The 15,341-nt window shown below is 41.6% G+C and overlaps 1 protein-coding gene across 1 annotated transcript in view; it reads right to left on the minus strand.

The window, feature by feature from the left end:
- Positions 1-15,341, minus strand: part of HSPBAP1 (HSPB1 associated protein 1) — a 45,113-nt gene that overhangs the window by 8,391 nt on the left and 21,381 nt on the right. Inside the window, exons 4-5 of the mRNA XM_056861438.1 lie at positions 12,724-12,895; positions 547-630 (exon numbers count right to left, since the gene is read on the minus strand). Of these exons, the coding sequence (XP_056717416.1) occupies positions 547-630; positions 12,724-12,895 (256 nt within the window). The remainder of the gene's footprint in view (positions 1-546; positions 631-12,723; positions 12,896-15,341) is intronic.

A 15,341-nucleotide genomic window follows, 5' to 3' on the forward strand; every position in this document is an offset into this window, starting at 1 on the left:
AATTCAGCCTCCTGATCTGAAAGCACAGCATTATCAGCCTCTTAGGCTGCTCCGGTCTTAAGCAGTCACTGTGGGAAATGTCATGACATCGCTGAAAATACACATACAGGTTTTTAACTGTACAGGGACAAAATCCTAGAGTAATTTCTAGCTCTATTAAATTTGAATACGTGTACACTATTTCAGAGAACGTAAATATCAACATTAATCTGTTTATCAATAACCTTAAATGTAATTTGAGCCTAGCAAACTGCTAGTTAGGTTTCTACATGCCCAATCTTTCAGGGATATTTACAGTCCTATGCAGCAGCCAGGCAATTCACCAACACCTTTACTGTACTGAGTCCTGGTTCAGCATCGGGGAAAGCAAAGATTACAAGCCAAGCAGTGGACCAAGGGAAAGCCTAGTGTACAACGTTTCAGTCCTGCAATTCACAGATCACCACTCTGAATGGCCAGAGCCATGCTGCTCTGGGATGAGGCAGGTGCCTTTCAGTTGTAATCAATGAACAGCAATAATTTCGTCAGGGGGATGAGGAGAGTTACCAGTTCAATCCAAGAGTTTATGCTCACGGTGATGGGGTCAATGGATTCTACGTAATGCCACCAGTGCTTGGGAACAAACAGGATCTGAAATTAAAACAGAGAAATTACAATTGTCACAGCAGTTTTTCCATTGCAAAAATATTTTATATGATTAAAACATTTCTGTGAAATTTTAATAAGCCAGTTTCCACTTTGACACTAACAGCGCATTCCTGAAATATGCCGGCCGCCCGACCCAAAGGCCTTAGGAGGCCGACAAAGGTCTCCGCCGGCGCAGGGGCCCACACTGCTGGCGCCCGGAAGGCGCATGCCGGTGTGAGTGGCCCCAGCACCAGTGTGCAGGCCCGGCCGCTGGCCCCTGGCTGCCGCCGCTGCAGCGCTGGGCCTGGACGCCGCTGCAGCCTCTCGCCGGCCTCCGGCCGCTGGCACATGCTTTTTGCATGGGTTTTTTGCACCGGGTGGAGGCAACGCCGCTAGTTTGCCTCCTAAGCCCGGCGCAGGCATTCCTTTCAGGAATGCGCTGTAAGACTATAGATCCCCTTCTGTATTTTGCTGCCTGTTGTACAATGTATTTAATCTCTGACCAGAATCAATTTAGATCACCCTGCCTTTCATTACTAGGTTCAAAATGCAACCTTCCCATTCCCATATCGCTTTTAATGGTTTACTAACCAGTCCACTGTGAAAAGGACCGAGTGGAAGATACCAGAATACAGTGGTAAGGAAATTATCCATCACATCCTACATTTATTTTATCTTGGAAAGAACGTGGATAGGAACAGACAGGAACAGATCAGGTCAGGTGTCAATCTCTTGTGGAGAAGCAAAATTAATTATTTGCATCCATTTTCACGATGTCAGATGCTGAACAGATAACTACATCTGAGCCAACCCTCAAAAGAGCATCTGAAGAATTAGATCAGAGAGAGATGGTGTATACGCCCCAAAATTTAAAACTTGGCCTACCTACTGGGGGACTGGACGATAGCTAAAGTTACACTAGTTTTTATAAGGGACTGGAGGGTATGGACGTTGTGAAATTACAGAACTATTAGTTTCAGTAGTGGATGGAAAGTATTAAGTGTACAGAAGAACAAGTTTCACTAAGGAAGAAGTAGCAAGGCTTCTGTAAAGAAAGCCCAGCCAGCTTCTATTCAATCATATATATGCCTATGCTTGAAACCTATGTTGCTTCTGGCACCAAAGGATTTCATATGTAGTGACTTCCCCTTCCCTTCCTTGCAATCTGTACATTTACCAAAATATTTTCCTGTCTTCTTCCACAGACTGCTTACAGCTAATTCCAGTCCCTCACCTGTTGTTCTAGTCCCGATTCATTAGTCTCCTGGTTTCTCTCACTCCAATACCTGTCCTATTATCGTTCATTTAGATTAGCAGTAATGGCTGAACCCTGTTTTTCAACACAGTCAGCTTTTTCTTATTGACCACCTCTCTTCAGTTGCTATTTTAAAATAAGCCAAAGGCTCCTCTCCTAAAATCTTGTTCCTGTAAGGATTTGTGTTAGTCTCTGCTCTTCCTTGATACTCTTATCCTGAATGGAAATGCTGGTATAACTCCAATATGTGAGGAAGATGAAGTAATGGGAAGGCCAAGCAACCATAACTTTTCATTATCCTCCACCCTTCCTGCTAGCCTGATGTTCTTTTGACATCACAATATTTTAGAAACTTTGATATTATATTGTGAAAACATTTTTTTATTGCCAGTATTACTTTCACCTAAGAACTTGGAAGTAATTTATGTATTGAAACATTTACAGAACTTATACTAAGCAATATCACCATTAGTCACAGCAGCAGAATTAAGGCATGATTTGATCTATCAGATTATAGAATGCTTTATCATAGTGCTTAAAGCAGCACTGAGAACTTGGGGTGGAAAGAAGAATATTCAATAAACATCTGGGAATTATTTGGCCTTTGAAAACCAACTCTTACAAAAAAAATTTTTACAAAGTTATATCCAAAGTTAGTTTGGACTACAATTTTCGATGCTTGACTTTCACTTGATTTGTTTATTACTTAAGCATTTGTTTATCTCAAGCCTAAAAAATGCCCACAGCCTTCTTCAACCAATATTTATTGTAGAGAATGAACAATTATTGGGTAGCTTTGCAGCCAAAATCGTTTTATCTGAAAGAGGACAACTGAACGTAAGACAACTATTTCACACAGAAGTAAGGATTAGAAATCATTAAAAACTCACAAAGCCTAGAAAGGCAGGGTAAACGTTTGCAAAATACAGCAAATAAAACCAATCTGGCATGCATTAGAAAAACTACTGAAAACAAGCGATGAACACAGCAGGGTGTTCATTGCTTGTTTTCAGTAGTTTACCTAATACAGCAATCCTTTCCCATCCATTAATAAAGAGCTGATTTCAGGATAACATTTTCTTCGGCAGAGTTTGTTTGGGATTATTCCCATGGAAGTAAGCACATGCAAAAGATTACATTGATGCTTGAAAGCCACAGGGATTTTTCAGGAAATATCCATGAGCAAAATATTTGATTCCTGCCAAATCCAGATCATGTAAATTTGTTAATGGTATTTTCTATGAAGTATGATATTCTGAATATTGTCGAAGGCTTTCATGGTCAGAGTTCATTGGTTCTTGTAGGTTATCCGAGTTGTGTGACCGTGGTCTTGGTATTTTCTTTCCTGACATTTCGCCCACAGCTGTGGCAGGCATCTTCAGAGGAGTAACACTGAAGGACAGTGTCTCTCAGTGTCAAGTCTGTAGGAAGAGCAATATATAGTCAGAAAGGGGTTGGGTTTGAGCTGAGTCATTGTCCTGTAAAGTATTGAAGGTAATGTGCTAATCATTGTCCTGTAAGTATCAAGATAATGTGTTAATGAGGGTGTGGTATGTTAATGTGGAACCATTGTATCCTGAAGTGATCTGTTAACATGGGGAACCCAAAGCTAATCCGCATGGCTATTGTGGACTGTAGTCTTTGTTAGTCTGGAGGTTTTCAGGACAGGAAGCCAAGCCTTATTCATTCTTAAACTCTCTTCTTTTCTGTTAAAGTTGTGCTGATGTTTATGAATTTCAATGGCTTCTCTGTGCAATCTGACAAAATAGTTGGTAGAATTGTCCAGTCTTTCAGTGTCTTGGAATAAGACCCTGTGTCCTGTTTGGGTCAGTCCATGTTCAGCCACTGGTGATTTCTCAGGTTGGCCCAGTCTGCAGTATCTTTCATGTTCTTTTATCCTTGTTTGTATGCTGCGTTTTGTGGTCCCGATGTAAACTTGTCCACAACTGCAAGGTATATGATATACTCCTGCAGAGTATTTCAGTCAAAATTCAGAGACCCCCTCTCCTCCGCCCAACAGCTGAGCCTCGGACCGGGAAGCGCGGGGGGAGGGGGGAGGTTAAACTGCTCTGCACTGCCTAGGCAGGCAGCGCAGAGCAGTTTAAATACCCTCCCGCCCAGCTTCCAGGGAGTCCCTGGAAGCCGGGCAGGGGGTCTTGAAAGTTCTTCATGCTGCCATGACCATAAGATGCACCTAGTTTTTAGAGGAGGAAAACAAGTTTTTAGAGGAGGCTTTAAAGCAGAGTCCCTGGAAGCTGGGCGGGGGGTCTTGAAAGTTCTCCATGCTGCCATCCCAGGCAGCGCAGAGCACTTTCAAGACACCCCCCCCGCCCGGCTTCTAGGGACTCCCTGGAAGCCCGGAGGGGGGGGTCTTGAAAGTTCTCCATGCTGCCATCCCAGGCAGCGCAGAGCAGTTTAAATACCCCCCTCCGGCTTCCAGGGACTCCCTGGAATCCGGGCGGGGGGGGGTCTTGAAAGTGCTCTGTGCTGCCTGGGATGGCAGCATGGAGAACTTTCAAGACCCCCTGCCCAGCTTCCAGGGACTCTGCTTTAAAGCCTCCTCTAAAAACTTGTTTTCCTCCTCTAAAAACTAGGTGCATCTTATGGTCAGGTGTGTCTTATGGAGCGAAAAATACGGTATATTGCTCTTCCTACACACTTGACACTGAGAGACACTGTCCTTCAGTGTTACTCCTCTGAAGATGCCTGCCACAGCTGTGGGCGAAACATCAGGAAAGAAAATACCAAGACCACTGTCACACAACCCAGATAACCTACAAGAAACTATGATATTCTGTTTTCCATATGTTCCCCTATACTGATATAAATCAAAATTCAGTCAAGTTGAACAAAACATTAAAGCTACAATTCACTCTACAGTAAGCACTTTTAGATCCCGCTATATTCAAAGTGAGATAGTTCTTCATTTCACTGAGTAGTACTTCCTTGAATCTCACCCACAAAAATCAATGAGACTTAAAAATGCATTGATTATGGCTGGATCTGTAGTCAAGTCTGTATTTACATTCTAGCAGATGAGAACCATTATGTATTTCAAGTCTAAATCTGTTTTATATGGTACATACATAAAGACAGTACTATCCTGATGCACCACTTTCTAACCAATCATCCAAATCTCATACTTTTTATTGGTTCTTGTAGGTTATCCGGGCTGTGTAACTGTGGTCTTGGAATTTTCTTTCCTGACGTTTCGCCAGCAACTGTGGCAGGCATCTTCAGAGTAGTAGCACTGAAGGACAGTGTCTCTCAGTGTCAAGGGTGTAGGAAGAGTAATATATAGTCAGAAAGGGGTTGGGTTTGAGCTGAGTATTGTCCTGCAAAAGTAATGTGCTAATCATTGTCCTGTAAGTATCAAGATAATGTGCTAATGAGGGTATGGTACTCATACTTTTTACTTTGCCTCATCATCTTTACAGTGCACAAGGTGCTTACAACAAGTAACAAAAACCACAATGGATTGTATCCTATCATTCTGCTCAGTTAATGGCAACATCTTTCTCTACACAATTGAAAAAGACCCTGCTAATACCTGAGCAAAGTAGTAAAAAAAAAGGTAACGGTCCCCTGTGCAAGCACCGGGTCATTCCTGACCCATGGGGTGACGTCACATCCCGACGTTTCCTAGGCAGACTTTTGTTTATGGGGTGGGTTGCCAGTGCCTTCCCCAGTCATCTTCCCTTTACTCCCAGCAAGCTGGGTACTCATTTGACTGACCTCGCAAGCTTGGAGCTCACATTCTGCCCTCTTTAGAGCTCCCTCCTCCCCACGTCAGTCGACGGGGCGGGCTTATCTGGATACATAGCATGCAATTGACATAGCAGGCGAGGGGCGGAGATGTGACGATGTTTAACCCATTCGTCATGGGTGGGACTGAAATGCTTCCACCGGACTAGGTATTCCAAGCCCCCCCTATGAACACGGGAATCAAGGATTTTGGAAACTTCACAGTATTCCTTCCCTCCAACCATTTCGGGGACCTCTGGGGGCTTCTCTGGATGCCACTGGGACGTGGGCACGTACTGTTTCAATAAACTGACATGGAAAACTGGATGGACCCTTCTTAATTTCTTGGGGAGTTGTAGTTCCTTTCAGTTAGGCACTCACGTATCAAAGTCTCACAGAAAGACTGGGGCAGCCCTGGAATAATAGGATCCCCCCCCCCTTGAGCCTGGGTCGGAGAGTTGCCACTAGCAATCCCGGGTGGAAGGCGAGGAGGGATACCATCCGTAGTGGGTTGCGGGGTGTCGCTCCCGGCCTGGGCTTGTCGCGTCTGGGCACGCGGAAGGACTGCCAAGGTGGGACGGATACCTCTTTGCTCTGGAGTGAACAGAGACTCGGTGGGTCGTTCCACCTTAACAGGATATTGAGGAAGTCTAGAAAGAGCATCAGCTAAAAGGTTTCTTTTGCCCAGGATATGTTTGATTACAAAACGAAAGCGAGAAAAGAAATCCGCCCATCATGGAGCAAAAACCTCTGGACATTTTGGATTTGTAAAAACACTGCATTTGCTTCGCCGTCAATTCTGGTGGGCGGGTATGCGTTCCGATCTGGACTCCTTCATTCGCAGCTGTCCAGTATGCGCCATTGCAGACCGAAGTGACTGCACCCCCCAGCAGCACCGGTAGTCAAGCGGCGGAACTGGTTTAATAAGTAAGACCGGGTAGCCTTCCTTCTTTCCTCACGCTGGCGCCGGTCGACCTCCCTCTGGAGACTCCGGAACTGATCCTCAGACTCCCCTTGCAGGAGCTGTCGGAGGATTTCTCGAGCGGTGGAGGCCGTCGGTTGACCCCCCCCTTCGGTTGTCCTCTCCCAACGAGGAATCAGTGGATTCAGGTGCTGTTCCCATGCACCTTAGGAACGAGGGAAAAACCACGTTCCTGACAGTAGAATACAACAAATTAAAATAATAAAGTAAAATAAAAAAATATGTCTTGAGTCCTATTGTAAGGTCTGAGTCCACCTGTCAAATCCCAAACAACAGAACATCCAAACAGAGTTGTCTAAGAAGCCATTTATTTGGGAAGCATAAGGTGAAAGGCAGCAACTTATAGGAAAAGGGACGAGGACTCAAGTGGGGAAAGGCAGGCAGGTTGAAACATATACATCAGTTATACATCAGAAAGGCACCGTTAGATACCAGGCTGACTCTGGTTCCCATGATAGATTACGGCTATTGGCAACAAACTGCTGAGCTACATGACCTTGACTCCAGCTGTGCTCCCAGCTCGGAGCTCACATTAAGGCTGAGTCAACCTTGAGCCGTCTACCTGAAACCAACTTCTGTTGGAATCGAACTCAGGTTGTGAGCAGAGCTTGGACTGCAGTACTGCAGCTTACCACTCTGCACCACGGGGCTCTTGAGCAAAGTAGTAGCAAAGCAAAAATGACTGATGTTTGTCCAAGGTAATGACAGCTACAGTGAACCAGAATATTTTTGGAACCAGTATAGGCCTATATAAACAGTCCTTACACAATTCACTACTGTGAATGTCTGGGCAAAACAAACATAAGCTTGTTAAAATAAGAATTTATACCAGCACAGAATACAAAGTTATCAAAAGGTGAAGGAAAAATGGGAGGAATATACTAGAGTTGCAAACTCCAAGTGGGACCTGGAGATCTCTTGGAATTACAGATGATCTCTAGATGACACAGATCAGTTGCCCTGGAGAAAACAGCTGCTTAGTACTAAACCCTGCTGAGGTTCCTCCCCAAACCCTGCCCTCTCTAGCCTCCACCCCCCAAAATCTCCAGGAATTTCTCCACCCAGAGTTGGAAAACCAAGGGGCTACAGAACAGACAACTAAAGACCTGTTTCTTTCCTGTCCCAAACCTTAAACAAAAATGCCAAGTCAGCGACTGTCTGAAGGAAGAGGGGAGTGATCTCAGAATATATCCCATTATTAGAGGGCTGTGAATAGTTCCAGAAACTGAAATCTTTACAAAAATCAATTTAACTATGAAACAATATAGTAAAGAGGAATTTCTTCCCAAGCCCAACTGCTTCAAAAATGTTTGTTTAAAGAAGAGGTCTTCAGATTTAGTAAATCTACAATCTTCGTGACAGCACGCATGGTATAGTGGTTAAGGTGCCAGACTAGAACCTGGGAAGCCCAGGTTCAACTTCCCACTCGTACCACGGAAGCTTGCTGGATAACCCTGGGGCCAGTCACACACTCTCAGCCCTGACCCTGGCTAGTATTTGCATGGGAGACCTCCAAGGAATACCAGGAGCAGGCAATAGCAAACTACCTCAGAACATTTCTTGCCTTGAAAACCGGGGTCACCATAAGTCAGGACGACATTGTAAATGTATCTTTCTATTTTCCCAAAATGTCAATTTTGCACTGAAAAAAGTGGAATCATAAACAATTTTCACACTTAATATCAACATTTCTAGCAATTACATTACATCTCTATTATTGAATAATAAAGACTGATTAACATAAACAAATGAAAGGACCAGTTACATTGATCTCTCAAAGAGCATAAAACACTATAGTTACATGCTAGATAAAGGTATTCTTAGATTAAAATAGGCTGTCTTTACAGATGCAATCACATTATATGATACAATATTAAACAGAAGTCCTGTGGCACCTTAAAAACTATAGTCATATACTCTATGCATCTGATAAAGTTAACTCATTGACTCATGAAAGCTCACACTGAAGTTTAGCGCATGGACCAATCGGCCTTACCAATTAAACAAGCTTATTACTATGAGTATATCATGCATAATAAAGTTTATACCAAGTTTTCAAATAACAATAGCGTTTTGTGTGAAATATCAAAATAATTACAGCGAAGTGCCATATGAATCTTAGCAGCTGGAGTACAGGATCAAGTTCAAGGTCCTGGTTTTGACCTTTAAAGCCTTACATGGCCTGGGACCCTCATATCTTCAGGACCGCCTCTCCTGGTATACCCCCCGAAGATCTGTAGGGTCATCTGATAACAACTTACTGGTGGTCCCTGGCCCTAAGAGTGTGCAGCTGTCCTCGACGAGAGCCAGGGCCTTTTTGGCCCTGGCACCGGCCTGGTGGAATGCTCTGTGTGGTGACATCAGGGTCCTGCGGGACCTTAAAGAGTTCAGCAGGGCCTGCAGGACAGAGCTATTTCGCCAGGCCTATGGCTGAGGACAGCCGCAAATATCATCTGCTGGCCTCCCTTCCTGTTATATTATCAATGTAAACGGAGGGGTAACCTGCTGCAAATATTCAGCAATACGAGTGTGGTTAGGCGCCATTTGAAATTTTGTAATTTTGAGTTTTAAGTGGGATTTTATTATTTTAAATTTAGATTTTTATATTGATGTAGTAATACTTTTATATGATGTTACCTGCTCTGAGCCAGCTTTGGATGGGGAGGGTGGGTTATAAATCGCCAAATAAATAAATAAATAAATAAATAAATAAATAAAGAAAGAAAGAAAGAAAGAAAGAAAGAAAGAAAGAAAGAAAGAAAGAAAGAAAAAAAGAAAGAAAGAAAGAAAGAAAGCAAATGACTTAATGCATGTTATAAATAAACAGTCTTGACTTAATCTTGTCTTTAGAAGTGCAGCTGTGATGAGCCACCCAGCTTTGGTACTCGTTTCGCTCAAGCTTTATCAAGTGGTATGTATGTCTTTGTTTGATACCCTGCAAGAATTTTAAACAGAGCTATGTTATTTTTTTCTTAAATATGTTGTTGTAAAAAGATTGTTGGCAATGTGGGCTCACCTTCATTAATTAGGTGTGTCTGCCCAGAGTCTCTAAATTTTTGCCGTTCTGCAGGAGATAACCAGTAATTAAAGTTATGTTTACTCTAAGCGAGGAAGCCAACATTAAGGCTGTGATGACAATAAAATAATTTAAGCAAAATTTAATAATATTGTCACATACCCCTTCTGTGTTTTGCTCCCGTCTTTTCTTTATGTTGTCCTGTTCAGTTAATGTATTTACGCATTTTATACCTGATGATTACTTATGGACTATTCTTTCTGGGAGCTTTTATCTCTAAAGATTTGAACCTGGGTCTCCCCTGACGCGGAAGCCAAGCGGATTAGCAGTCTTGTCCAGGATACCCATCAGAAAGTCCACGGCCACATAGAAAAAGTGTAGTTTATTTGTACAGTGCAGAAATATATACAGATACTCCTTTCACACTCTCCGCTCATAACATCCCGCATAGAACTGCGGTTTCACTTCATTATATACACCTGGTGGTTGCAGCCACCAATCACAGTAGATATCCAATTATCCTGGCATTGCTACTGCATTGCATCAGCCACCTGGCTCTAACTGGATCAGGCCAGCTTTCTCTAGCTCCCCAGGTACTTTCCAGGCTGATTACATCATCCTTAGATCTCACTGATCTATCCTGCACCTGTCAGACTATCTGACAGACTTGTAATCTTGACATCCCCAGCCTTAGTCCAGTACTCTAACCATTACACCACATTGAACATATATGAGTATGAATGGTATAAATTAGTGAAAAGAAATACACTTGGGTTGATGAGAAACACACTGGCAGATCTTCTTACACTGGTTGGTTTTTATTCTTTTTTAAGTCAGTCAGGTGGCTGTCAGGCTAATTTGCTACAAGCAGAGAGACACAAATGAATTTGTCAATTTGCTCCTGTAATTTTGAACACACAATTATACTCCCAAGACCAAAGGCTCAAATTATCACTTGTAGGTGCAAGTGCTAGACAGAATTAATTCTCCAGTAACTTGAACATCACTGATAGCATGACATTTTAAATGTTTAACTGCGGATGCAAGATTGAGGGCTCCACATTAAACCTCCTCAAAAATGTTGCCTACAACTAACTAGTTAAATCTTTAACAATGAACTATATTCAATGCAATATCTAGTGCAATGTGTCCAGAGTTACGAGCTAAAGACCAAGGTCGCATTAAAAAGTAATTACAATAAATACTGAAACAGTAATCCCAAACGTCTTTAATATAAGAGAAAGGGGTGGAATGAGACACATTGGCCAGAAGATGGCATTAGGCACATTAAGTTTCTTTTAATATTCAAAGCCAGCATCCAGCCTGCACGCAGCTGCTTTCCTGAATAGCAAAACACACCTTTATCTTTATTTTTCAATTCTCCATTATTACAATGTCTTAATCCAAGGCATGTGGTTTTTGGCTGAGCAAGAAATGGAGATTACTATAAATTACCGCAGAGTGAAGCTGACTGCAAATCCTCAAGTAATTGTATTTGCAATACATGCTCAATCTTTGCTTTCAGTTAGAACAATGCCTATTAAAGAGGTGCCTTCCTTTGCTATTTAAAGGATTCTCTTTAAATTGCTTTGCCACATCCTTCCCAATACTAAACAGGCTCCACTACAGCCAGTAGGCATTACTCTTGCATAAAGCAGAGACAAATGGAACCTGTCCTAAAGGGGCTTAGCATTCACAGTAGCACTTCCTTACCATTCTATATTCAGAAGAATCACTCAATATAGTCCTCCTGGGACTAGAGCGCTTCTGAAGATGGATAGTAGGAGCAGGGTCCCATGACTAAATGCTCTTCTCAAATTAAATATGCAGAGAATTCACATGTCAGATGGAGAGCTAGGCTAGAACCCTTTTCACATTCCAGCTACCTCTCTGTGGGCAGTGATTTTTCATGTAGAACTTCACAAGTATTCCCTCTACCTATGTTCTGAATGGTACAATCTTAAAAGGAATTCTGAATATGTAGTTTGGCTTCAAATCACTCCATAGGTGTTTTGAGAGATCAAAATATATATCATAATCTCTTTTGTATAGAAGTACCTTGTGGCACTGCTAATAGTGGTTGTTGGCCATTTTTATTCTTCAGATTAAACTTCTATTGGTTTAAGCTTAATTAAAAATAATGATTGTGTTACTTCATTATCATTTCTAATTAATGAAACTAAGTGCCTATACTGAATTCCTAAACTCCATGGAAAGCTGAACACAAGAGAGTGCCCCAATATTATTTTTATTATTTAAAAAAAAACATTAAAAGCATCATCCTGCTAAGGGGAAGAAAATTGTGAAATCAGCTCATTTAATTTTTGGTATTTGTACGAAATTCATCACGTGGTATAGAATATTAATATGCTATGCAACAGCTTTAAAAGTTCCTTAAATCTGAGGGGAGGGGAGTCCATTTTGTAATATAAGCTATGCTTAGAACAAAGAAGCAATTAGTTGTAGTAAGGAGAAATCACGTTTGAATTCATTTGGAAGGAAATGTATTGGTGGAATGGATGTCTATGCATTTTGATGTCTAAGCAAAATGTGAGACCTTTGACAAGGCTGCTAGTTGATTACCCTCGCCTCCTCCCCAGTAAAATACGATTATATCAAGTTCTGCCATGCTCTTGTTACATGACTTTGATATCTTCTATTGAAATACTAATGCACATTGTAAATACTAGCGATGTCGCTAGCTGAGCAAATGTTTCCATTATGGAAGGTCATTCATCACCATGAGAGCATAAATAAGATCTATTTGCTGGCTCTGCACACTTATTCATCAAGTGCACATTGTACAACTTACTAAGCTCAGATGGCCAGTACTACCATTCCAACATGTTCTGGAGATGCTTGCATATTAATGTGTAAGAAGTAAGACAGGCTGTTAAGATGGTCCTCTCATCATTTACAGTTCTTAGTTAACAGGTAAGTGAAATAACATGAATTAGGAGGGTTTCAGACCCACAGAACTGCATTAAACATAACAAGGTTAGGCAAGACTTTGAGAGGTCAATATAGCTTCTGCCCTCACTGACCCTAATGACACTTCTCCCCTTTCATATTTCAGGAAAGTACTAGTTCTTAAATTACCTGACCAGGATTAACTGTAACCACATGGACTTGTGCTTTCTTAAACTGTGGAAAGTGTTTCAGATCAGGACTGACAACATTGACTTTGCTGAACACGCTAGATTCTTCATAAGGAATTCTGGTAGGATAAAGAAAACTGGAGTCTTCAGGTGGGTACAGATGCCACCTTTTCCTGGAAGAAAAAATTATGTCAGTTTACTTCCTGACATTTATGCTGAGAAAATTAAAATAACAAGTTGTGAGGAGTCGGAAAACAGATAGTTATTATGTACCTTGAGTCACAAAAGGTTATGCAACATTTAAAGAAAAAAACTATGACATAACTATGATGACTATGTAAGGACTGTATGTCTCTACCACTCAACCAGTAATTCCTAGGGTCGAGCTATTGGTTCCTAATGACAAACAGCACATTTTCTAGACAGTGCTTGAGGGGAGGGGGAAGCAGATTATGTCTCTCTGCTTTGAGACAGAGAACCCCTAACCCCAGGCATAGAAAATGGAGTGGGAAGGGCCTACCCTCTGTTCTTACAAGGGACTTTCAGACCCCCAGTGTCCCTAGTTCCCCCATTTGAGAAACACTGGTCTAAGAGATGAAAACAAAAGTAATTAAAATAATAACCCACATACTTCATTTACTGCATTTAAGAAGATCTGCTTTATCACCAAATGGATTATCTAAACTTCCTCTCTCAGTTAGTAACGTGCTGGTTTTGTACCCCTCTAAAAGCAGACTACATTCATATGTGTTGGTCAAGTCCCAGGGCTCACGTTTATTGGAAAATAGTACAAAAGACAGTTTTCAAGATATGGGAATTGGTCCTTAATTTGAAACCTTAAGTGTATCTCTTAAATTGTGTAGAAATCATTAACTAGTGATCTCACATGCTCTTTCCTCTGTGAGGCTGGTATTTGTACATTACTGGAAACAACTGATATTGCCTGGCAAATTACAGTGGTTTTTTAAGATGTGGAACTAGCTCCTTTGACCAAAGATCTTGAGCTTAACCATAACAATAATACATAATACAACAACACATAATCAATTTACAACACCCAACGTATACTTAAGGTTAAAACACAGTAGAAACAATTACTAAACATAGCATCACTAATACCATAACAATATATTCCCCCTGAACCAGTCTCATTGAAATCACAAAATCTGTTTCAACATTCAACTCGTAGTTTACGTGCTTGTTTTGTTTTGACGTTTGAGCGACATCACCTCCGCCAAAAATCTTGCAACAGAACTAGTGATATCAGGATGAATATCTCCCATTATGTGGGATATCACCCAGGACTCCAAGGGAAGTTTGTATTTAGACAATATTGGGGTGATCCAACGCAACCGAGGAGCTGACCAGTGCTGACAAAACAATAAGAGATGGTGTAAAGTCCCAATATCTCCAGATTTACATTCACAAACTCGATCTGAGTATGGAGTTTTCGCAAAACGACCTGACATCTCTGCAGTTGGGTAAGCATTTAATCTGGCAAGCATAAAGGCACGTCTATGGCTTGGGATTGTCAGCAAGCTCACATAAGAGGGCACGAACTCAGGAGGGGGAATCCCCAGTGCAAGGGTAGAACATACGCGCCTAGCGCGGAATGTAGTGCTAACACACTCAAGATTTCTCACCCTTGACCTTACTAATTTAAGTGCTTCAGAAAAGTTTAAGTTGTTAAGAACTAATGGTGGAAGGTCAAGCAGTACCAGTTTACTATCTATATGTCTTCCCCACGTCCCTCTGTAGTTATCTTCCTTTAATCTATGTAACAGGCCCCCTTGGATGTTAGGAGTTGAGTAGAGAACCTTCAGCCTTAATTTGAAGGCAGCAATCCAGGCCCTAGATTCAAAAGAACACTGTGCAAGTTCCATTCTAAGTGCCGTTCCCGCCACACATTTTGGAGAGCCTGTCAAACGCCGCAGAAAATGTATAAGTATATTGTCAACAGACTCCGTGATTTCATTAATCCAAATGGGAGCTCCAAATAGAAACTGAGGGATTATTTTGGCATTGAAAGCTGTAATAGCCATAGGAACATATTGGCCTCCCCTGGAATAAAAGAATCTTAACAAAGCATTCGAATTAACTTTGGCAGTTTTATTTGCCAAGCTAAGATGAGGTTTCCAAGACAAATTTTGACTAAAAGTAACTCCCAAATATTTAAATTGGGACACCATCTCTAATTCACCCCCCTCAACTTTCCATGGATTTCGTTTTACTTTGATCTTCTTTGAGAAAACCATTACTTTTGATTTACTATAGTTTACTGATAGACCCTCCTGGTTACAATAATCAATAAACCTATTAATAGTCTTACGAAGGCCCACCTCAGATCTAGACAAAAGGACTGTATCATCCGCATAGAGCAAAATGGGAACCTCATGACCAGCTAATATTGGTGCATGATAAGCTGTCTTTTGAATAAACGGAATCACATCATTAAAATAAAAATTAAACAGCATGGGGGCCAAAAGGCAACCTTGTTTCACCCCCTTTAAGAGGTGAATACTATTAGTAAGTTGGCCTTCAACTCCACAACGGACCTGAGCGGTAGGGTTCTCATAAAGCTTAAAAATCAGCCAAAGTAATCTCTTATCTATGGTTGTG

This window comes from Euleptes europaea, chromosome 15 (assembly GCF_029931775.1).
Source record: "Euleptes europaea isolate rEulEur1 chromosome 15, rEulEur1.hap1, whole genome shotgun sequence".
Lineage (NCBI taxonomy): Eukaryota > Metazoa > Chordata > Lepidosauria > Squamata > Sphaerodactylidae > Euleptes > Euleptes europaea.